The 25891-nt window shown below is 40.1% G+C and overlaps 1 protein-coding gene across 1 annotated transcript; it reads right to left on the reverse strand.

The window, feature by feature from the left end:
- Window positions 1-897: 897 nt before the first annotated feature.
- elovl6 (ELOVL fatty acid elongase 6) lies at window positions 898-23903 on the reverse strand. The gene is made up of 4 exons (XM_053631994.1): window positions 23626-23903; window positions 7472-7603; window positions 6275-6426; window positions 898-2323 (listed from the first exon to the last, which is right to left on the reverse strand). The coding sequence occupies exons 1-4, from the start codon at window positions 23706-23708 to the stop codon at window positions 1887-1889; spliced, it is 804 nt and encodes a 267-aa protein (XP_053487969.1). The 5' UTR covers window positions 23709-23903; the 3' UTR covers window positions 898-1886.
- Window positions 23904-25891: the final 1988 nt, after the last annotated feature.

Genomic DNA, 25891 nt, shown 5'->3' on the forward strand with positions numbered 1-25891 from the left:
GCGAATTATCAACAGCTTTGTGTTTTTAATCTCGCATTTACTTCATATTTTAGTAACATGGATGTTTTATTCAAACCGAGTAATCATATGTGGTTGTAGCACTAAGCTAGCTTATTAAACTGACATTAGCTTGTTAGCAATACAGCAGTAGGGTATAGCTATAACAGTTTGGGTTCTCCACAACTAGACAGCTAAACACAGGTAGTGAATTTATCACCTCCTTCTGTTTTCATTTTTATTTTTATTTTTAATTCATGCCCTTTTATTTTATTTTTTTTGAGTCATCTGTGCCATGTGACATTATCATTATGAACGAAATGTAAAGGCGATTCAGATGCCACTAGGGGGCGAAGTCACACCACTGTGTCCAGAAGCCGTGTAGAAAAAATAAAACAGGGATAAAAGTTTTGATTTTAAATTTAACCACGAAAGTAAGTACATAAGTAAGTAAGTAAGTAAGTAAGTAAGTAAGTAAATAAATAAATACTATGAGTTAGAACAGTGAGCTATGAATATAAACTATTGTTAAAAATGCAAGAGAATGATATGTTCTAAAAAGTAACTGAGGTAAAAACAGCAGATGTAAACATATAGAAGGTGAATTGAATGTCAAAAAGACTCAAAACATGTTGATATTTAAACAATAATGTTGTCTTTATTAAAGTGAACTAAGTATATATATATATATATATATATATATATATATATATATATATATATATATATATATATATATATATATATTCCTCTGCTGCTCTAGTTCGGAGGCTGATTAATATTTTATTTTAGTATGAAATATCACTTTAGGATATCAGTGATTGGTAACAGCCCCCTTGAGGAGTGGTGTGAATGTGAATGATGTTTGATATAACGTTGGAGAACAGAAACACAAATGGACACCATTCAACAACAGGTTTATTACAGTGAACACAGACATACTGCAGGTTTACACACACTCAAGTCCACAGCATTGGCCATCTTCTGCACTCACGTTTCAGAACAGAGGATGCTGGACACTGACCTTCAGCCACAGGAAGTAATACGTCATGGCCCCTAGAGGGCAATAAGGGCTCGGATAAATGGCTAGATGGCTGCATGGATGAGCACTCAGACCCAAAATGTCTTTTTATTGTCTGTAATTGATTTTCTTATTTATTTATTTATTTATTCATGATTTCAGTGTGTTTGTTCATTGGCATTGAAATGTCAGGTCTACATAATTAAGTTCAACTCGCTAATCTTTTATCTTTTAGGATTTCATCTTTTCGTCCCTAAATGATATGCACATCGAGTGAAACACTTCGTGACAACCTGAGAGAATTTTGGTGATGCGATGCCGAACACAAAACACATACAAACACACACAGACACACTGCGGCGTTGATGCGTCTATTGTACAAAACTATGCTACGTTCACTCTAGCGTCTATTTCATTTGAAAAAATAACAAATAAAAACATCTAAAACGGAACTTTAACTCTATTAACTTTAACTTCAAAGACGAACAGTTCAGACAACAAATCTAGAATGTTCCCTCAACTTACACTCCCTTAATCTCGGTTAAATTAATCTCGCTTTGTATATTTATATTTAGACACTTTTAATATAATGTAGGGAATAGCATTGGGCACATAAACATCACGTAAAGACACTTGTTTTTTTTGTTGTTGTTTTTTTTTCTTCAGTTATTGTCATAATAATAATAGTAATTCTTCAGTGCAGCTCAGTCGAGCCCCCCCCCCTAGTGGAGGGGAGGTATATTTGTGTTAGTAGTACAGTATGCACAAGCATAGATTAACCTCAGATCAACTTAGGTTCTGTAAACCCCTCACATTGGTCCTCTTTTTATCTCCTCAACCCCTCTTATCTATCTTTTGGTACTTCTTTCTACTGAATTTTCTTGGTGTTGTTCTTGGATTTGGTTTTGTTGATGTAAGCCTCGAAGAAGAACTGGCAGAAGAGCACGAAGTAGCTGAGGTACATGAGCGAGGACCAGAGGATGTTCTGGAAGTGTGATGGACACTCGTGGCCCTGCTGCATCCACTGGTACACCAGATAATTCACCACGCAGCCCATCAGCATCTGCGTGATCTGCGTGAGCGTGATGAACATGGCGAACTTGCGTGACACCTTGAATCGAGCCGCTTTCAGCGCGTAGTACGAGTACATGACGGCATGAACCAGGTAGTTCATGGTCATGAACCAGCCGCCGCCCGCCACCATGTCTTTGTACGAGTACCAGGAGTAGAGCAGCACGGTGATGTGGTGGTACCAGTGCAGGAACATCAGCTTCTGCTTACGCAGGACGATGAACAAGGTGTCACCTGTGAAAGAGAGAAAGAAAGAGAGAGAGACACACACACACAGAAAGACAAGGGATGTGAGACAGAAGCTACAACTGACATCATGTGATTTACATGTTAATGCTTTTAAACACACAAGAAGACTGTCAGAAAGAGGAAGAGGCGGAGCTAACAGGGGCCTTATTTTAATTTCTGTTTTGGTGCTTGATTTGCGGCATTACAGCTCCACAAACATCCACGTACAGTTCATGTTTCATGTAAATTAGATGTTCGTGAAAGTAAATTTAGGTGTGTTATATTAGATGTAGGGACTAGTAGGCCAGTCACAGATCACTGATAAATCTGTGTCAGGTTCATAAATCAAAGGCAGATTTGATTAGACATCATTCTGTGCATTCAAATGAGCAAAGTGATGAATTAATGTTTAAACAGGACGTTAAAAATGTATTTAAATTCATGAACCCCAATACGTAGATAAGGGAGGCTTGGTCATAAAGATAAACTGAATTAAATGCAGCGATGCTTCTTCATAACTCATTAAATAGAAAGTTGGCATATTTAGTTTGATGGGATTTATTGCCGATTTGCTTCCACTAGCTAGGATTCCTCTATCACACGACAGATACCAGTCAGGGAGAGTGAATGCATCTGCTACATCACACTGACACGGCAAAATCCTTATCTCTGTGTTTCACCTGTATATTCCCAGAAAATCCTCTCAGTGGGTGAAGGGTAGACTGGCAGCACTGGCAACGCAAACATGTTCGTAGATAAGCTCCGTAAGGAGAAAGAAATGGCTCTCAAATGCAAACAATCCCACTGATAAATCTTTTATTGCCTATCAGTAGAGTGCAATGATATAGCAACCTGTATCTGAACCGTTCCTGAGTGTTGTACGAGCTGATGCAGGGAGTGAGACTGATGTGCGTTTAAGGAGAGCAGTGCTGATGAGCTGAATCATGGCGGCTCTAACACAGCAGCGGCGTTTTTAAAAGTTCTCGGTCCGATCTTGTTCTCTTGCGTGTTTATTCTCAGTACACAAAAAACCGAAAGTCTTATCCGACTGATCTGATCAGAAACTGATCCCGCTGAAGATCAGTTGTGTGTAAACGGCCAAACGGAACTAAAAATTCACAAGTTTACAATTTTCTACATGTTTACGTGAACATGGCGATAAATACTAATCAGCTGTAAATGACCGGGCACGTATTTCTCTTTAAATCACGGATTTGCTTCATAAAAGGCAGAGAGCTGAAAACGACAACATGGCGACTGACCGTGAACGAGAGCCTCCTAAGTTCAGCGTGCTCTAATTATTCCAGTAATGCAGCTCAGCCACTGCAGCGTGTCAGCTACCACAGACACACACTCACTCCTCCACCGTTTATGGGGCGCCATTACTTTTGTCCTGATTGAACAGCTAGTCTTATTGGTCTAAATTTATGGATTACTTTTGGAATTGCTTTCTTCCAACTCATTAATCTGAGGTGAAAATATGAGTTTGACAAAATGTTCATAATAACGATAATAATAATAATAATAATAATAATAATAATAATAATAATACCGTGTAATCCGTGTATATAAAATAAAATCGCAGTAACCCATCGACAATTATTTGAACGATCTCATGTCAATTTTAGGAGAAAAATGTAGGATACCAACATTTTTATGAACTGGATTTTCACAAACCCCGCATCTCTTGTGTAAATGCTCCTGGGAACAATTTACAAATAAATCTGTTCGTATCCTGTTTGTTAAATTAGGATGCTTGCTATGCTAAACAGCTTATTTTCTGGCAAACAAGCAAGAAGAGTCATTACGACCAATCAGATCTATTTTATCGTTGCGGCCAAAAAAACGCTCGATTTTCCTGCGACTTTTGGTCAAAATCTGCGTTGCAACTTGCGAAGTTTTTTTTTAATCTTTTTTTTTGCGGAAAACTACTCGGATCGGCGAAATCGCAATCGCAAGAAATACTTCTGCGCGCTCTTTCACCGTGATGTTTGTTGGTATATGACGCACGTGAATAGACGAGGGCTTTGGCTGAACGCGTGTCGTGATGACGTCACATGACGTTACAATTTAGAGAAACTGTAAGCTCCTCTGAACATTACGGAGTTTCCTTGATTCTGAGTTCATTTCATCCTGAAGGGACTGACTACAGAGTGAACAAACATACGGATACTAATACGAATAATAATTTGCTTATTTTGTGATGAGGACCACAAGGACGCGTGTTACATGTTAAGTGTGTTACATGTTAAGTGTGTTACATGTTAAGTGTGATACATGCTGCTTCTACACAGCGTCAGACATCATTTGCATAGAATACAAAAGAAAACAATCTCAGATTAAATGCCTCTGAAGTCGTGACTCCGTGTCGCAACGTGTCGAATGTAGAAAACGAACGCACTTCTGTTGCTCGGTCACTTGCTGGTGTAAACACAGGGTAGCTAGGACACACCAAAGAGCTAAAAGACTCAAGTGAAAAACAATACTCAAGGTCATTAAAAGGTCATGACGAACCATATAAACTATAGACAATCACACAGCCACACTGGGTGTTGGTCAAAGTAAAGAGGGCAGGACTGGCAATCAATATATTGTAGATGCTTTTAATGAGTGTCTGACACATAATGTAGGTGTGGATGGGTGTGTGTGTGTGTGTATGGGTGTGTGTGTGTGTGTGTGTGTGTGTGTGTGTGTGTGTGGTTTCTACATCTATGGATCACTGACCATAGAGAATAAATGTTTAAGTAAAACATGATCCTACAACTGAGGTGGAGAGCTCTGTTTGTTGGTGTGTATTCATGCACAGATAGAAAACACACACACACACACACACACACACACTGTCAGCACTGAGGGTGTGCCTTTGAGTGAGATGAATGATTGAATAGAACGGAACAATGGTAAAACATGTTTGTGTGTGTGTGTGTGTGAGACAGGTATCCGTGTATGTATGCTAATTATGCGAGTTAGCTTCAAGTGAATGAGAACTGAGCTGTCGTACAGGATCGGCGTGATAAACGTGTACAGCAGTGTTTTATTAATGAGATGTTTTCGTGACGTGTAACTGGAGAATGTGGACAAGCTGCATTTCTGTAGAAGAGTGTTAGCCTCATGCTAGTCGATTCACCTTCACCTCTCAGGCATGGAAAAGTCCAGAACATGTCACAGATCTTTTTTTTTGTTTGTTTGTTTATTATTATTTTTTTTTTTCATGTTAGGCAGAACTTTTTCTGGATTTAAAATATTCCTTGGCGTATTTCTCGCTTGTGCAGCATTAACAGTTCCTGCTAGCATTTTTTCCTCAGAAGAAAATGTAGAATTTTTGCTTGAGATAAATATTTTAGCAGAATCTAAATACCAGTTAGCATTGTTTAGTAGGTTAGCATTTTTGTGTGAGGTAAAAACTTCAGCAGAATCTTCTGTAAATAGTTGTTACCAGTTAGCATGTTTTAGCTGGTTAGCTCAGCCAATTAGCATTGTTTTTGTGAGGTAAATCCTTTAGCGGAATCTAACTAACCGTTACGTGTTAGCATGATTTATGTATAGCATTTGTGTGCTGTAATTCCTTTATCGGAATATGAATAGATGCTACCAGTTAGCATGTTTTATTTGGTTAGTGATATTGTCTGAGGTAAAGACTTTACCAGAATAGATTCAGAATTAAAAAAACAATAATAAATAGTTGTTACCATTTACCATGTCGCACTAGCAAGCTGTTAACATTTTTATATTTAAGTTATTCCTTTGCCAGGACGGGTTCTGAATAAAATGACGTTATTGCCGTCATTCATCTGGGATTTCATCAGGGATTTAACAATCCCTGTTAGCATTTTTACGGGTGAAACGTTGCCTTCAATAATTATTATGCTTTCTGCTAAAGGGGTTATTTCACCCAGCGCTCTTTTATCTGAAATCGATGAGCAAAGATGGAGGTTTTGGAATTGCTGAAGGCCTCACCGAGCTCGGGTGCTTTACTCAGCACGAAGGCGTACGCCCAGAACTTGCTGACGGGTCCGTTATAGAAACTCTGATCACACACACTCTGCTTCAGGCCTTTAGTCATCAGGATGAACGTCATGTAGCTCCCCGTGCGAATGGCACCGAATATACTGATGAAGAAAGAGCAGAAAAGACACAGCAGTGTGTTAATGACATCTTCATGTGTAACTGTGTTCACTGGAGCATTAAAGGCTAAACCAAAACAGAAACCGAAATTCAGAGCAGCTGGATACATTATGATAAGTTGTCGTTTATATATATAAAAAAAGTAACCATTTAAAACCTGAGTGCAAGTTCATCCTTTCACTTTTTTTTTCTTATGCTGCCTTCAAGTGCTACTAAAATGATGGTAAAAATGAGAGCAAGGCGTTCCCTGGTCAAGAAGGGCAGAACTTCGGTTCGCTGTTATCAAACAATCATGAACTTGATCAGTAACCTTGGCCTTTACCTTGATGTATGGTGTATTAAAACATATTACAGCTTACTCAATGTTACTAGCTAGCCAGGTTTGCGTTAGAGCTAGGACAACTATTTTATTTTATAATCAAAATTCAGTAGCTAAGTGCAATACCCAGCTAGCTAACAGGAGGCTAACAATTATTTTGTATATTTGGCCAAGCTGACTAATGTTAAGTCAAATATTGTGGTGATGTAATACGATGAAGTTTGCAAATAGCTCCGCTATTTGCAAAAATAGCGGAATATGGGCTATTTTCCCATATTTACCCAGCACCACCTGTCATTCAGTAAAAGCAGGACACACTAGCTGCTAACTTTTAATATATATATATATATATATATATATATATATATATATATATATATATATATATATATATATCACTTTATTACACATAACTTTATTTATGGACTTTAATGTTACGAATTCTTTCGATTTCCAGATTTCTTGAGTTAATACTGATGTTTGGTGAAATTTCATGTGAATCATTGGAAATATATTTACTGAAAAAGAATTTCACACGTCCAATACGTATTTTGCCCACTGTGTATATGTAAATGTGTATATGTATATGTATATGTCACGTGTTTGTACATATTGACCCAGGTTTTCTGCAAACATGTCCCCCTAAATGAATTGACAATGTTAGTTAATTGGTAGTAATAAGTTTTATTAGTAACAGCACAGAGGTTTACCTGAACAAAGCGAGTGTTAAGGACCAGACCACCAGCGGTTTCCTCAACTCAAACTTCTCCCTCTGCTTCATCAAACGCCGGCCGCCCAGGATACAGGCTGCGTAGAGCGCTGAGAACAGGAACGACTTCTTCCTGCACACAGGAGCAAACACCAGCTCGGAAAATGAGGAACTTTTTCATGACAGAAACTACAAAATTGCATAAAAATCACATCAGCATATTTATTTCACAACCAGAATCAATAATCACTCAAATCCGACTGCAGTTTAGAGAGAACAGAAAGAGCGTTTTTGAGTCCGTGGGTGTGAAAATGTGGGAATGTGTTGAGTCCATATATTGAAATGAGAATTATTTTATGTGGGTGTGTCTTTAAAGCCATGGAGGGGAATGTGGGCGTGTCTAAGTCCATATATGAAAATAAGAGCGGCTCTGAGTGATTGTGTCTTTACCCATAGATGGGAAAGTGGGTGTGTCTTTGAGTCCATATATGTAAATGAAAGCAGCTCTGAGTGGGTGTGTCTATATGGCCATAGATGAAAATGTGGGCGTGTCTTAGTCAATATATGGAAATGACAGCAGCTCCAAGTGAGTCTTTCCCTGCGTCCCAATCGGCACACTATCCGTACTAAATAGTATCCGAGTTGAGAAATCATCGTATGTTGAAATGAGGATCCCAAAGGTACCAGGATGGTCTACTGTTTCCGGTAAATTTTCAAAGTGTGGATCCGTAGACACTTTTTTATTCAATACTGTGCCCACAGCTCCTTGCACGAAAGAGGAGGAGTCTCATGACGGTTTGCCTCGCCGGATTTAAGGATGCATTTTAAAGAGGTGTAAATGAAATGTTGAAAAATAAATCAAGAGAATGCTCAATTAAATTACATCATATAAATTATGTAAAGAATAATGAACGAAGAAAAGCCGAAATGTTTGCGGTGACAGTGTTCTCTTCCGTTACACGACGTGTCCGTATGTCCCGGTACCTGCATACTCTTTTAACACACACTCAAAAGCATGTTCTTTTTCTTCACAACAAGAGTAAACACTTTTAATACATAGTATAAATATGCCAATAGGGACGCAGGGTTTATGTCCACAGATGTCCATATACTTAAATGATAACGACAATAAAGGGTTTGTTTACATTATTGTTTACATCTTCGCTATGAACCCTGTAGCTAAGTAAACAGGATTAAAACGAAATCCGTCCCTTGTCCACGCATGACTGCGTCTCTGTACTCCACTCGGCTGCTCGAGGTCGTACTGAACGTTAGACCGGAAATGCCACAGTTTGTTTTAGTTTCTTAAAATAGCTGTAAATGCTCTTTTCAGAGCAAGCCTGAAATACTGCTGCAATCCTGCACACTACTACTTTAAGATCCATTTTCATTTGAGCGCACCTGCCTACGGGCTGGAGCTACACAAATATGAATGACTATTTTAGTCATTTAACTCATTTAGGAACAAAATGATTATCTTAAACCGGTATTAACTCACTACGAGTCTGTACTCCTTCATGTGGATTATTCCTCTTATACCACAGCAATGTCCTAGCAACCTGTGTTTATTAAAGGGTGACATTCTTGACGCTTTTTATCCATTTAGCATTTGTGGAAGTCAATTTCCTGTTGTCACTTACGTTATAGCAGCTGTAAACAGTCGTTCCCTCACCAGCCCTCTCTCTATTCTCTCTCTTTACTGAAGTTAATAATAATAATTAAAAAAAAACACAGTTTGTTACGCACGTCACTGAGAAACCGCAAAGAAGCGTAAACTCCTCTGTCCTGAAGATGTGAGAAAACTTAAAGTTAAACTTAAAGCGCCGACACTGGAGACTCCTTCCATATGCGTTACATAAACATCTCCTTATAGAAAACTTCATCGTATCAACGATTACACACGTTTTTAATCCGTTTACGTGGGCTGTCAGGCGTACACGCCTCGGTGAACGAGCTGTTGCTATAGAAACGATAACGTATCAGAACGAGCGCATTAATATAAACCTGCGCTACTGTCCGAGCCGCTGTTCTAGAGAATTAATCAACACCTTCTTGAAAAATCAAGACATGATGATTATGTTTCAGAGCCACATGTAGATCAGCGGGAGTGTGATGTCGTAATCGAGATCTTGGCATCGCTGCGTTTCTGTCATTCGCTGCCAGAAACTGGAAAATCCTGACAGCAGGAATTATGGGAGTAAACTGAAGCAGTCGCCAGTGCCAGCGTCGTCCCCAAACAGCGGGACACGTCATTCTCTTTCCAGGAACTACAGTGTGTGTCCTGTAGAGAAAAATCCCAGGAGAACGTGTGTTCTGGGACGAGATCAATAAATTGAATGAAAGCCTCCGAGATGCTCGGGCTATTCCAGTTTGCCCTTGAGAAAGAAAAAAAAGAAAAGAGAAAAAAATGAAGGGGGTCATACAAAGACACTAATCACTGTGTGTCTCCGCCTGCTTCATTTCTCAAGTGAAGACAATGAAGTCGTTCTTAACCTCTTTTGTCCTTCACAGTGCTGTCTTTTGTTAAGAAAAGAGAGAAGGGCAGCATTGCATCACCTCACAGCCCTGTGCAGTGAAAACGTCTCCTCTCTCCCTCTCCTCTCCCTCTCCCCTCTCTCTCCCCCCTCTCTCCTCTCTCTCCCCTCTCTCCCTCTCTCTCCCCTCTCTCCCTCTCTCCCTCTCTCCCTCCTCTCTCCCTCTCTCACTCTCTCTCTCTCTCCCCCTCTCCCTCTCTCCCTCTCTCTCTCTGTCTGTCCTGAAGCTAACAGCAACAACATGTTAGAAAAAAAAAATTAATAAACATGCTATGACTATTTTAATATTTTTACTGTACTCACTTTGACACCAAATAAAATGTTCACTTCCGTTTCTGGAGTTAGTGTTAGCTTGCTAACTGTGTTTTGGACAAATTAAATCAAGTATGGAAAATGAACTGGTTTCAGGAAAGGCCCCAGTGAACAAATGCACTTTGAGATACTTTTTTAAAGTGCTAACTGCACGTAGGTCGTCAGGGAGAGAGTTCCACAGGTTAGGCCCGTAGTGACTAAAGGCCAACTCCCAGAGCCTCAGCTGCAGTCTACGTAAAACCAACAGGTTGATAACATACTGATTTCAGGGTCAAATTATTCGTAAACATGGAATTATCTTCCACTGTTATGCTGATGATACACAGCTGTATGTTTCAGTAAAACCAGACGACAGACAGCAGCTTAATAAAGTTGAGGAATGTGTAAAGGACATTAGACGTTGGATTCTAACTAATTTCCTTTTACTTAATTCTGATAAGACAGAAGAACTTGTACTAGGACCGCGTGTAGCTAGAAGTAATCTTTCTGATCTCACAGTAACTCTGGATGGTTTTCTGTTTCATCATGTAACTTTTTCATCATGTAACTTTACTGTTTCATGAGTAACTCTGGATGGTTTTCTGTGTCATCATGTGCAGCAGTTAAAGACCTGGGAGTGATTATTGACTCCAGTCTATCATCTGATGCTCATGTAGATAATATTACTAGGATAGTCTTCTTTCATCTCAGAAATATTTCTAAGATAAGAAATATATTGTCACTACACGATGCAGAAATACTAGTTCATGCTTTCGTCACCTCTAGACTAGATTACTGTAATGCCATACTGTCTGGATGTTCCAGTAGGAGCATAAACAAACTCCAGTTAGTCCAGAATGCAGCTGCTAGAGTCCTAACTAGAACCAGAAGATACGACCACATCACCCCGATCTTATCCACACTGCATTGGCTCCCACTGAAATCTCACACTGATTATAAAATACTATTATTGACCTATAAAGCACTAAACGCTCTCGCACCACAGTACCTGAGAGAACTTTTGGTCTTTTATGATCCGCCACGCCTACTTAGATCAAAATGTGTTGTTGGTACCTGGAATAGTGAAGACTACAGCAGGGGGAAGAGCTTTCTCTTACAAAACCCCACAGTTATGGAACAGTCTTCCAATTAGTGTTCGGGACTCAGACACAGTCTCAGTGTTTAAGTCCAGGCTGAAAACATATTTGTGTACTCAAGCTTACCATGAATAGACTTTCTGTTACACAAAGTACACACTCTTATCCATTACAGGATAGTAATCATACCTAACAATCTCTCCCTCTCTTTATCTCCCTCTCCCTCTCTCCTTCTGTCCAGCCACACATGATTTTATGGAGATGTGAGTGATCCTGACCCTTTCTGCTCTCCGGACCTGCCTGATCCATCCTGATGCCCTACCTCTGGATGGAGCTCTCATCAACTGGAGGCTACATTCTGCCGCTGAGGACGACCCCAAGCAGCGCAGCCTGGAGATCGCTGAGGACGGTACCGCTTGAAGTACCATGGAAATGGCTTTGGACCTCAATTCCACATGGACATTCTCGCTGTGGTTGCTGGGACTACGGTTGCAGCGATGGCCTTGGGAACTGCAATTACCACATGCAGTTTTACACTCAGGTCTCCTTTAGTGAACAGTGGACTAGATCAACAAACAGACTTCATATTAAACCATAATGAACTTTCTTTTACTTTCACACTATCCGTTGTTCCCCAGATGAGGACGGGTTTCATTCTGAGTCTGGTTCCTCTCAAGGTTTCTTCCTCATATCATCTCAGGGAGTTTTTCCTCACCACCGTCACCACCGTCTCGCTCAATAGGGATAAACTCACTCACTTAAAATCTCCATCCTGTGTTTATATGTTTCTGTAAAGCTGCTTTGAGACAATGTCCATTGCTAATATATTTTTTAAAACTGGTATCACTGCCAAACACGATCCCTAAACTCTTAACGTAGTCATTAGCCATGAGAGACAAGGAGTCTACTATGGATATGTCATTAACTTTCTCTGTGCGTCATTTCTGATAATAAGTACCTCTTTCTTATATTTAGCAACTGAAAGCTCTGTGACATTCACAAGGTTATGCTCTCTATGCAGTTTACAAGGGTGATAATCGACTTGTGGGCATCTGGTGCAAGTGAGATATAGAACTGCGTGTCATGTAAATACTGATCGAAGCAGATGTTATATCGATTAATTACACCAGCTAATGGCAGCATATATAAATTAAATAACAAAAAGGACCCAAAATTGAGCCTTGGGGAACACCACAAGATATCGCATGACGTCTGGAGGTGTGTGTACACAGTGCAACATAATATTCCCTGCCACTTAAGTAGGATCTAAACCAATCTAGGACTAGGCCTGATTGGAAACTTCTATTGTTTCCCTTCAGCAGAGGCCTAGCAATAGCTGTCTTAAAGGTGTGTTTTCCTTTAAATTCCTTGCTGGAGGGACAGATTAACAATGCTCAGGATGTCTGGTAATAATGAATTTAAAACCAATTTAAGAAAGCTGGTGGGTAATGGGTCGAGAGAGCTGCTAGAAGAATTCATGAGTGATATAAGCAGGGCAAGCATGTTAGGGCTGACCACTGAGAAAGAGGATAGATTACATTTAACAGCAATAAGTGGAGAGTTAAAAAACATCCCAGTAGGACAAGTTCTCACTATGTTTTTCCTTATGATAAAATTATCATCGCTGAATGGTAAATGGACTGCACTCATATAGCGCTTTTTTTTAACCTTAGCAGTTCTACAAAGTACTTTTCACACTTTCTCATTCACTCATTCACGGTAGCAGATGCAAGGCACTAGCTAAGCACTGGGAACAACTTCTGGTTCAGTGTTTTCCCCAAGGACACGTCAGCACGGGGAGTCACGTGGGCCGGGAATCGAACCATCAACCCTATGATTAGCCGGCAACCCACTCTACCACCTGACCCACAGCCACCTAGTTGCGGAATCTGGGGTTGACCTCATTTCATTATTAAGTATTTTCAAGTTGTTTTTATAGATAGCTTGGTGAACCATAAGCTTTGTGTGCTTCCTCTGCCTTTCTGCTCTTCTGCAGTCTCTTTATAGTCTTACAGTGGAGGGACTATTTCTCCAAGGGGCAGCTTTAATTATCCCAGTGACAGTTTTTGTTTTTAAGGGGACAACAGAGTTAGTACAACCCCAATTCCGAAAAAAGTTGGGACAGTATGGAAAATGCAAGAAAACAAACAAAAAGAGTCATTTGATAATTCAGTTCACCCTGTACTATATTGAAAACACATTATTAACACGTTACTTGATGTTTTACTTTGTGAATTTAATTTATTTTTGAAAATATACACTCATTTCAAATCTGATGACTGCAACACACTCCAAAAAAGTTGGGAGAGTCGACTGTTTACCGCTGTGTAACATCAACTTTTATTTTAATAACACTTATTTGGGTGTTATTGGACGCTGAGTGAAGACACCAGTTGGCTAAGTTTAGCACGCAGAATTTTCCCCCTTTCATCCATTATGCATTTCTTCAGCTGCGCAACTGTACGGGGACTTCTTCGCCTTTTTTTGCGCTTCATAATGCGCCATACATTCTCAATGGGAGACAGGTCAGGACTGCAGCAGGCCTTGATCACACCCGCACTCTCTGCTCACACAACCATGAGATTGTAATCTGGGCAGAATGTGGTGTGGCATTGTCCTGCTCTGGATGGCAGTGTATGTTGCTCCAAAATGTTTACATGTCTTTCTGCATTAATGGTGTCTTCACGATGTGCAAGTTACCCATGTCATGGGCACTGACATGCCCCCATACCATGGGCACTGACACGCCCTCATACGAGGACAGACGCTGGCTTTTGGGCCTGACACTGATGACTCTTTGGCCCGGAGAACACGACGGCTGTTTTGTCCAAAAACTATTTGAAATGTCGACTCATCAAATCACAAAACACTGTGCTACTGTCCACCTCAGATGAGACCAAGCCCAGAGAAGTGGGTGGAGCTTCTGGACAGTGCTGATGTACAGCTTCTGCTTTGCATAGTAAAGCCTTAAAATGCATCTGTGGATGCAGCGGCGAATGATGTTGACTAACAAAGGTTTACCAAAGTATTCCCGAGCCCATGTCAGGATCTCCATTACAGACTCATGACGGTTTTTAAGACAGTGACGTCTGAGGGATCGGAGATCACACGCATTCAGAAGTGGTTTTCGTCCTCGCCCTTTACGCACCGAGATTTGACCGGATTCCTCGAATATTCTAATTATATTGTGCAGTGTAGAAGGTGAAATGCCTAAAATCCTACCGATCTGTCTTTGGGGAATGTTCTTCTCAAAGTGTTGTATAAATCGCTGATGCATCTGTTGACAGATCGGCGAACCTCGACCCATCCTTGCTCTTGAAGGACTAAGCTTTTTTGGAGGCTCCTTATACACTACGATTAGACGATCGCCTCACCTGTTTCACATCACCTTCTTATTTCAACTTCTCACATCGCTATTAGTCCTAAACTGCCCCTGTCCCAACTTTTTTGGAACGTGTTGCATGCATCAATTTCAAAATAAAAGTTTGCCTTCAAAAAACCATGCAGCCGATTAGTTAAAACATCCGATACCTTGTGTTTATACGTGTTTTGTTTAAATACAAGTCAAAGTACATTTATACATCGCTCCTCTTTATTTTTATTAGCATTTTCCATACTGTCCCAACTTTTTCAGAATTGGGGTTGTACATTTGGTCAGCCTGACACTAAAGCGCTCCACTGCAGTGTCTATGGAAGAGTGAAAGAGGGAGGAGAGATGATATGAGCTCTATGAAGGTCGCAGCTGTATCAGCAACGAGATAGCGCTATAACTCCTAGTTAGTTCAAAGAAGACACAATAGTGGTCAGAAATGACAATGTCGACTATCTTTGGTTCATTAATAGCTAAACTACATGAGATCACCAGATACAGTGAATGGCCGTGTTTGTGTGTGGGGCCAGATACATGCTGCATAAGGCCGAAAGAGATTCGTAACCCTGTGAAGCTGACAGTTGATGGATCAGAGAACCAACCGTAACGAACACATATTCAGTCAGTTAATGTCCGAGAAAGCAGTTCCCCGAAATCATCAAGAAAACCTTTGCTAAGTATAAAATGTACCACCGTATAGCTAGTTACCCCAATATTGCTAGTGTTTGGCAGCTAATTTGTTTTGGGATGTTTACTAGTGTTAATGCTAAGCTAAGTTGTTTTGATACATTTTCTCGTGTTAGCTAGCTAGCCTTGTTCTGGGAAAGTTTCTTAACCCTTAACCCTTTTTTAACTTTTGTTTTGGTTTGCATGCTTTATTAGCTAGAAATGTAGCTTTTGGATATTTTTTAGCATTAGCTAACTAGCTATATTGTGGTACATTTTATACTGTTAGCATGCTGATATTGGTTTGGGACATTTATGGTGTTAGCTAGCTAGCTTTGTTTTTGGATATTCTGAATAATGGATTTTTGAACTGTTTGTAAAATGTATTAGATATTAATAAATGGAATTAACAAAACATGTGTATGGATGTCTGTCGTGTCGTTGGACTCAGTGCATAATAATAACTAAAGGACACCGTGTCTTTTCGCAAGTCTGTCCTGATAGATTCCACACGATGAAGACTTCACACGTTCTTGTGAGGGGTAAAGACACTGCCGTGAGCGCGCTCAGTTCTGCACTGTGAAATAAATCCTGAGGGCTGCAGATATTTCCCAGAGGTTTATCACGCTGCCTTTCCATGTGAAAAGAACAAAAGTAATAGTAACAACAACAAAAAAAACATAATAAAGACAAACTTCACACTTTTACTTCAAAATGAAATAAAAGATTTAAACATCACATTTTTAAAGGGGTTCAGGAAAAAAAGGGGCGTGGCTTACATCTTTAAAAATTCCATCAGTTTTTTTTTTTGCAGCATGAGATTGCGATGTGACATTAAGTGATGCCATTATTTTTTTTTTATTGCTTTTCTTCTTTTCATTTCTGCTTATTCCTTGTTTTTTTTTTTTTTTTTACTCCCCTCCATCTGTCTTCAGCAAACTCGGAGCAGACGGTGATTAACGGTGACTTCACCTGCAACAACAAACATCTGGACCAAGCTGCTTTTCACTCAAACTGCATCTCGAGTTAATTTAAAAAGCAAACAAAGTGCACCGAGCAAAAAAAAATTCTGCAGCCTAATTGCAGTTTGAGAAGAGCGACGTGAGCAGAACGAGCTCTGTGAACAGCTGGTGTGGTTTTAGTGAACGCAGCACGATGACGGGGAAAAAGGGCACGAAATCAGCACACATGCGTTCGGGGTTTGTTTTTGCGCTGACGCTTCGATCGCCTTGAGAACCTCACAATCCTGCTCTATACAGCACTATGTTATGGATTGTGGCACAGACCGACCTTGAAATCCAACGTGATGTGTAAAGCACCGAGTGTGTGTGTGTGTGTGTGTGTGTGTGTGTGTGTGTGTGTTGAGGCTGAGGATGATGGTGATGCTTTATGAAGGGGGAAATAAAATGGCCGTGTTTAACCATGCATCAACTCAAGCTGCTGAATTCAGGCACAAAACATTAGATTATTTTTGCTCTGTGAGGGGATCCGTAATGAGGGGAAGCATTAGGTCGCGTTAGTGCAGCACGACATTCACAATAAACTGTATCGTCAGCCCCGTGACCCTGTGTTCACCCTGTGTCAACGACAAGTGACAGGGCATTGTTTATTTTCTACGCGTGCGTGTCCGACACTGAGCCATAACCTTTTATTTTAGAGACAAACAACATTTCAATCGAGATTCTTTCAATTCTATGCAAATCCAGTATGACCCAGTAAGACAACATCCAATGGATTGTCTCGAATTATTCTTCAGATTAAGTCCACCGTGCATGTGGGTCAAGGTTTCTTCAGTTCCCCACTCACAAATTCAGTTCCTACCCTCTGTGAGCTCGCAGAAAAATAGAAGAAAAAAATAAAACCATGTTTTCAGCTCATCCCGTCATATACGGCCTCTCTTTGTGTTAAACTAGTGAGCCTTAGACTCCACTCTAGGTATATACAGCTACTATAGTTATGTTTCTCACTAAATATACGCTGGACAGGCCACGCCCACGAGTGACTTGTAACTTGCTACTGATAAGTTAGCATCGAGCTGGAGAAAGCTGTAAAATCGCTGCCTCCGTGTCCTGAACGTTGCACTTAAAATTGACTTTGGTATCGTTTTGGACATTACTTTGTTAGCTGAAGCTAATAGCTAGTGCTAAATTCTGTGATTTTTCTGCTACAGTCATCTTTCTGGAGATATAAACACCATCTTTCTTCTGATGTGGCACAACTCATCAAAACACAACCCTGTCTTTAGTGATGCGTGCTGAGGAGAGAGTATAAATACACCAGATTAGCGAGTGACCTCCAGTTACCCATCTAAGGCTAATTCTCTTTACACAACGCTACCTTACCGAACAAAACCCTGTTCCATTGGCACGCAACAGGATGCATGATGCTAAACTATATTTGGATAAAAAAAATATCATTTTGTCAGAGTTTTACTGTATTTTTTTATCTGTTTTGTACTTAGATACAACAGAAATATATGTTATTAATAATCTTTAGAAATAAAACACTCCAAACTGTGACACGGTGAAGCAGAGTTACTGTTATGAGTATGAAGTTGATCATTTTACATTTACAGCATTGTTAAGGGTTAAGGTGGTGCCAGGATTTGAACTCACGGCCTTCCGACCAGTAGGCCAAGGTCCTAACCACAGAGCTACCACTTCCCCATTGTAACCACACCAGCAACTTGCCAACGATTACAATATATTATTTATTAACAAATCACATCGTAAATTTTATCCATTTATAGTTACATTTATTCTTCTATAAAACAGCTGTCCCCTCACCAGCCTCTCTTTTTTTTCTCCCTCTTGAAGTTAATTTAAAAAAAACACACAGCTTGTCCTGTTTCCGAGAAACCGCAAAGAAGCGTAAACACTGGAGACTCCTTCCATACATGTTACTTGAACAGCCGCTCACCAGAAAAAAACTTCACCATATCAATGATTATTTTAATCCGTTTATGTGGAGAATGTGCAGTACGAGTCCCTGTGAATGAGCTGTTGCTATAGAAACGATAACGTATTAGAACGAGTGCATTAATATAAACCTGCACTATTGTCAGAGCTGCTGTTATAGAGAATGAATCAACACCTTCTGACCAATCAGAATCCAGAACTCAGCAGCGCTGTGGTGTAAATGGATTTATTTAACAGAGGAAAAGGTGAGACCTCGGTCTATGTAACTGGTGCGAGCAGCGTGACATTTTGTAGGAATGAGAGGATATTTTTGTACGGCGTGCGAAGCTTCTCCCACAAAAACAATGACTGTCCATTCACTATCGCACAGCGTTTTGAGTCTCTGGGTGATTCTGCTGAGCGCAGCACCTGTGTGTTCAGGTCTGTCAAGGACAGTTAAAGATCTCTATCTATAATGCTGAGGCTGACAGCAACACCCAGGAGCTAGCGTGCATTTCTGACATGTAAATCCAACATATAACAGACACAGCTATCAGCTCATCTGATGTCTGTCTGATAAAACATCATATTCCGATCGACAAGGTGTGATTTATGTAAACCGTTCATGTACTTTTCTTGTTTTGTGTCTGATAATCTGATAACTGTCTCAGATCTGTGGTGGGAGGACTTAAACACCTCTGTGATGTTCAGCAGAGTCACATGATGAGCAAAACCTTTTTTTTAAAACTTGTGAAGCAGCACGCTGGTGATAGAAACACACTCCTGTCCTCCATGCTGCATCCACAAACCTGACCCAGCAGAGTTCGTCCCTTTGCTCAATGCAAAACAGAAAAAGTGTTCGACCTGTCGTTTGCATTCTAGGCCAATCCCCTGATCTGCGTGTGTTTTCACTCAGCCAGAGCAATATTTCCGTTTTTATTAGTCAACCGACAACATAATGAAAGATCTGTATTTTTTGGCTGTTAGCCCAAATGTTCTGTAGGGACTGACGCTGACATCCCAGTGGAACAGGCGCAATTTAAAAGCTTTTAGATTTGTTTACAGCACAAAACAACGCCGGTTGATTCTTTTCCCAAAATAAATCCATTAAAGCATGTCACCATATGCTGTATTCTTCAGAGAGACTGAATCAAGATATCTGCTAGATGATTTTAACACTTTGAAAGATTTTTTTTCCTGACGGTTAATCATTGCTGATCCATCCATCCACTTTCTATACCGCTTATCCTACAGGGTCACGGGGAACCTGGAGCCTATCCCAGGGAGCATGGGGCACAAGGCGGGGTACACCCTGGACAGGGTGCCAATCCATCACAATACACAATCACATACACATTCACACACCCATTCATACACTATGGACACCTTGGACGTGCTAATCAGCCTACCATGCATGTCTTTGGACTGGGGGAGGAAACTGGAGTACAGGGAACACAGGGAGAACATGCAAACTCAGCACATACAGGGCAGCGGCGGGAATCGAACCCCCGAACATGAGCACAAAGATATCTGTTCAAATGATATTTAGTAGGGATGGGCAATAGGATTAAAAAATATCAGGATACATTAATACATTTCTATGATACGCAATTAGGTGGAAAAATTGGGTGATTATCTTTGAAGACTACAAGCCTGATATATCATAGTGTTCAACTTGTGCAGCTAGCTAGCCAATACACACAACTATGAACCTAAAAATTAAAAAATACAAATGTGAAAAGAAATATAATCGTCTACACGTTGATTTCTTTCTTGTAGAGGCTGTGATATGTTTATGGAAAATCTGACTACTACAACTTATAACTTTAGGCAATTTAGGTCGAGCTGGGAGCTAGGTAATGTAATGTAATATCAGCAACTAGCTCTATCGAGATTACTTATTTTGCACTGTAGGCTCAGTGGGAAAATAATGAGATGCAAAATTATGAAACTACAGACAACAATCTAATATAGTTTTTATCATTCATTCAAAATCAAGCACAAAACCCGTGAAAAACCCATAAAATGTGACTTGAAGAACCAGATCTGGAGCCCATGCTAAAAAAAAATCCTTTTCTGAGGTAATCAATAAGTTAATAGCTGACCAAGATTTCCACACATCAAAAGCCAACCTGGCATTTCTTGTAGAATAAACATTGAGCTAAGTTCCATGTAATGTTCTGAGGCAAGAAAGCATGAAACCATACAAACTGATTATATATTGCTAGTTTATGTTTCGAGAGATCTCGAGGGTAGGACAGACTGTACTGAGCTATCTTACATTCCATCATAAGAATTCTTTCAAGTTGAATGACCTCCTGGAATGATACTTTTTAAATTGCCTACTTACACATCCTTTGTTCATATCTGACACACGGTACTACAATATCAAAATGCATACATTGTTACCAGATTTCACCTGTAGGATGTGAACCAGCTAGCTACCATACACGTCCGTGCTAGACAGCTCAACCTGCTACACCGGTTTAGTTGGCTTTTGGCATGGCTCTTGATGAAAAAACATGCTGCTCTAAACCGACATGTGTTATCATACTCAGCTACAGGAAATTGCATACACATCTGATTAATGGTGCTATAAGTGAGACCCATTTTTCAAAGATATTGTGTTGTTCAAAATCTGAAGCATGAAAATACAAAATGTACTGCCTATAAAAATAATTCCCTCCTACACTCCTAATTTCCTACTTGTAAGTAGGACAGTCCACATAACATGAAACTAATAATATATGAACATTGTTTACCATGGAAAAATGTATAATCATTGATGTGGTAAAGATTTTTGTTAGGAAACATTTATTTAACATTGATGGAGAGTCTCAAGTGTAAGAGGAGTTTGTGCTTTCTGGTTTCTGTGTAAAATCATAAGCTGCATTTCTGAGGTATTTATATATATATATATATATATATATATTCATTTATTGTGTTATAGCCTTAATCACGGCTATAACACAAGTGATAACATGAACTAACTTGTCTCAGAGATTTTCCACAACATTACATTATGTCATTTACAGCATCTGGCAGATGCCCTTATCCAGAGTGACATACATTTATCTCATTTATACGACTGAGCAGTTGAGGGCCTTGCTCAAGGGCCCAGCAGTGGCACCTTCTGGTTCTGGGATTTGAACTCATGACCTTCCAACCAGAAGTCCAACATCTTAACCACGGAGCTTCCACTTACCCTAGATTTTAACTAGAACCGTTAAAATTGAACGTATCATTAATTAATAAACGAAATGTTGCAATCATTGTAATCATTGTAAATCGCTGTGGTATAAGCGGAATAACACACACACTAGACCGTGCGGTTATACTCCGCTTTACGTCGTGCCGCATCACACCACTCCAGCGTAGATTATCGCATCACACTATGTATTTGCCGGTCTATCTGTCTATCTGTCTCCTTAGTTAACCCCTTTCTGATGCTGAATATAAATGGGTGTTTCGGAGTAATACGGATTCAGGGAAGATTATGTATGCCGTCCGTTTACTGTGTCACAAAATAAGTTTAATAAGTATCATGTCTGATATTTAAATTATTAGAGGATGCCGTGGATTAACGGCTAATTTCACTAGCTAGCTGTGACTGTGCTTGTTATGGTACATTTTGCCAGGGATATTAAAAGATATAAATCACTGAGAATATGATGGTGGAATCAAAGCTTGAATACAGAATAGCACTCGTGTGGTGTGGACCTGTGATGAGTTCAATGCCAGGTTCACTATTTAAGAAGGTTGGGGAAAATGGCGTTTTCACTGTAGAGCTGTAGAAATGTTTACAAGCTATTTCAGTAGTATCTTGGGCATTCAAATGTACCTTTTACTAACAAAAATATACATTTAGCAGCACACTTTCCACTCAAAATGTCACAGTGGTGCTCTTTAACTACTAAATAGCTACTGGGCATATAAGTAATATAATATTCACAGAAGAAGATGATATTGTGAAATGCTCATACGCTATGAGTCATTTTTAGCTTTAGCAATTTGTACCGGTATCTTGCCACACAGTAACGCCGAAATATGATTGGTCAACGGATCTGTCAGCAGACATCACACGGCGACTCTGATTGGTCCGTTTTGACTGCTTCGTACCCCGTCTCCACGTGGGAGCACAAAAATTACAATAACGTGCTATAAGAACCACCCGCATTCTGTCTGTTCCCGCCCCGCCCTGCTCTGCTCTGCTCTCGGATTGGCTCGTTAGAATCCCGCCACGCTGCATATCCAATCAGCGCTCCGCTCGTGGGGTTAGACGTGACTAGCCAATTGTAAGGCAGGATGGTGGGATTTGACGCCCTACATTTCAGGAAGTTATCATAGGAATAAATGAACAATGCTTGGAATGTAGATTTCTTTATACGTTTTGATAAAAAAAAATTATTTTATTTAATTCACTGTTTAGTGTTTTTAATCACTGGAGGATGAGATATCGGATAAATAAGCTGATGAACGAGAGTGTAATCTGTTCACTGGCGTTAATCTGAAGCTGCATTTTCGCCTAAGGTTTATTAATGTGTCCAAATTAAATCCAAAATAAAGCTATATTTTTGGGGGCTATAATAGTATTAAAATATACATTATTCCTAGTGTTCTGATTCCTACATCATTTCCCTTCCCTCCGGATGCTATTCGGTTATTCTAGAGACCAAAATGAAGTCATCCAGACAATAATTTACAGTAAATCAGACAGCCAGTCTGATTGGACGCCTGAGTGTTATTAATTAACACTTGACTGGTCATTTAATAGCCCGTCTTATGATGTGAGTCCATGTACAGATCTGGGAGGACGAAACTGAAACTGAGGACACGTACACCCTGATCCGATCTGATCGGATCCGATGTGATGTGATGTGATGCAGAATCAGATTTATTTAGTCGTTTCCACAATCGGGTTAAAATTTTGTAGATACACCACAGCTAAAAACACGGGAGAACGCATTGAAGGTGGTAGAGAAATCTAATCTAATTTAATCCGGTTGGAAATCCAATGACAGGACAAAGGAAGTGATGCAACGTTTTGACAGTAGATTAGTGATGCTCTCAAGGGTAATGGGGTTTTCACATCAAGGAGATGGAGCTTCATTTCAGGGTTTTTATACTCAGAGAGCTCGGGTATTTAAGAGAGAGAGAGAGAGAGAGAGAGAGAATTATAATTGATGGTAGATCACTGTGGCATGGTGGCATTAATTACAGAACCCTGAGTTCTCCTGATTATCATGCTCCATGCATAACCAGGCTGGATCTGATATAACGCATGGACATTTTGCACTCACCAGTTCTCCTGCATCCATCGGATGGCTTCGTCCTCGTTGAACTGCCTCTCAAATTCGTACTCTTGTAAAGCGAGCACCGACATGATCCCTGCGCGCGACACACCGACAACTTCCGCTTTTATTTTCGATGCGTTTGATTTTGTTTTTCTTTTCTGCTCCTCTGTATCTGTCTTTCTCTCCCTCTGTGTGAGTGTGTGCGTGTGTGTGTGTGTGTTCACTTATTCTGCGATGTGAGACCGGTATGTGGTGTGTATGGCATATATGCGTGCGTGCGTGTGCGTGTGTGTGTGCGTGTGCACGCCCTCTCTGGCTGTGCTGTAATGCTTCCTCCTTTTTTTTGCAGGCTTGGTCGACCTTTGGCACACTGACGCACAAGATGGATTTTTCTAAAGGTTTTAAATTGACACAACTATAATTTGCAATATTATCAATACCCAATATATATATATATATATATATATATATATATATATATATATATATATATATATATATATAAATTGTTTAATATTTCTATTGTAATGCATGAGAAATTGCTAAAATATTCAGAGGGAAAAACTCTACAGCTTTACCCCGATTAAAATGTGCAATATGGATAATACCTCCCTACAACGACAATAGCGGAGTCGAATAGCAACTCTGTCTATGTTCACACTAAAGGTGCGTTCACATACAGCGACTCAAAGGGACAAAGGGACCGGAGACCGTTTGTTTTCAGTCCGAAACCGCGTACTTACCTGCTATATAGTAGGTGAAATACACGTATTTAGGCAAGAACGCGGTTTGGGACGCAGCCCACAGCTTCGAGCAGTCGTCTATTTGCACGTACAGCACGACTAATAATTAACCACACTCGAAACGTTCGAAAAATTAAAAATAAAAACACCCAAAACTGTATACGGTCCCATAACGAAGACCAACTGTGTGTCAATACGTGAAATTCTGGCAGGACGTCGGACGGCGTGGCGCGGGGACGTAATGACGTGTGACGTTAATCCATCTATGTTCTATAACACGCAAAACAGGAACATGAAAGGAGTATTCTAAAAGCCACTCATGTAAACACCTTAATCACAATATTACACGTCTTATTCAGAATAAGGTCGATTATTAGATCACCGCTGTCCGTGTAAACGTCGTCAATGAGAGCTGGAGACATGAGTGACGGCCAGATTTGGGTGTAACGTGTTACTGCGTTACTGCGTTACTGTAATCTAATGACTTTTTTCTGATGACGCAGTAATGTAACGCGTTACATTTTAAATGGATGTAATTTAATCACAGTTATTGATGGGAATAAAACGACGTTTACTTGCGTTACAAATTCATTGTTAAGAAAACAATATGAAGTAAAATGTATTTTTAAAATAAATCACGTTTTGCTCTGAAAATTTTTTCTTTATCTCAGAATAATTCTCCACTCGGAGCGGTTCGTCACTACAAGGTGTGTAAACGTCTACACGAGTTCCAGTTTACGTGAAGATGATCTGGAGCAGAGCAGAAGGAAAGATAATGAACTCTACATGACTCTGTAGCAGCTAAACCCATACAGTGATAGCTTAGCCGTGTCTCCGCTTGGCTAGCGACTCCAAACCAGCCTAGTTAGAAAGGTTTTATATTTTATCGGTCTGGTCGTCCTACACACAGTGACACAGCGAGTCAGGTTTTATAATAAATCCGATGTTTTCTGATCATGTCGTACACTGACGCGTTGAAATTACTGAAAGAACTACGAGTTTCACTTTGTAGTGTATTTTTGTAAGTTTGATGATTTTGAAAGTAACGTGAAAGTAAAGTAATCAGTAATCTGATTATTTTTACATGCAGGAATCAGTAATTTAATCAGATTACAGTTTTAAAGTAATAATTAGTCATCTGTAGTGGATTACTTTTTTTGAGTGTCTTAGCGGCGACGCGACAGAGCCAGCGACGCGACAAAGTTGAGAAAAGTTCAACTTTTTGCAAATTTGGTGCGGTGCAGCGACTACTAATGGGAGTGAAGACAGTGGAGCGCACGTTCTGCATACTCGCTAGCAGAAGCAGCACCATTGCGGCAGTAGCCAACACCCATGTTACTATGGCAACCAGTAGTAGGAACGCCTACCTGGGACTTCATAGTACAGCGACTGGCGACGTGCAGCGATAAAATCGCAGCATGTGTGAACGCACCTTAAGAAGTGAAGAGTTACTCATGTTGCTTGTAGTTTGTCTCTTGTGAGCATACAACAGCCGCTACTGCCGTCGTTGTGGGTGTGGCCTGTCCAGC

This window comes from Ictalurus furcatus, chromosome 8 (assembly GCF_023375685.1).
Source record: "Ictalurus furcatus strain D&B chromosome 8, Billie_1.0, whole genome shotgun sequence".
Taxonomy (NCBI): domain Eukaryota; kingdom Metazoa; phylum Chordata; class Actinopteri; order Siluriformes; family Ictaluridae; genus Ictalurus; species Ictalurus furcatus.

Bases quoted from the DNA above. Each gene is read 5' to 3' on its own strand.
- elovl6 (XM_053631994.1), bottom strand. From the start codon at position 23,708: ATGTCGGTGCTCGCTTTACAAGAGTACGAATTTGAGAGGCAGTTCAAC. The intron at 7,604-23,625 runs GTGAGTGCAAAA...TCCTGTGTGCAG, and splicing joins CGATGGATGCAGGAGAACTG to GAAGAAGTCGTTCCTGTTCT. The intron at 6,427-7,471 runs GTAAACCTCTGT...TTTCTTCATCAG, and splicing joins TTAACACTCGCTTTGTTCAG to TATATTCGGTGCCATTCGCA.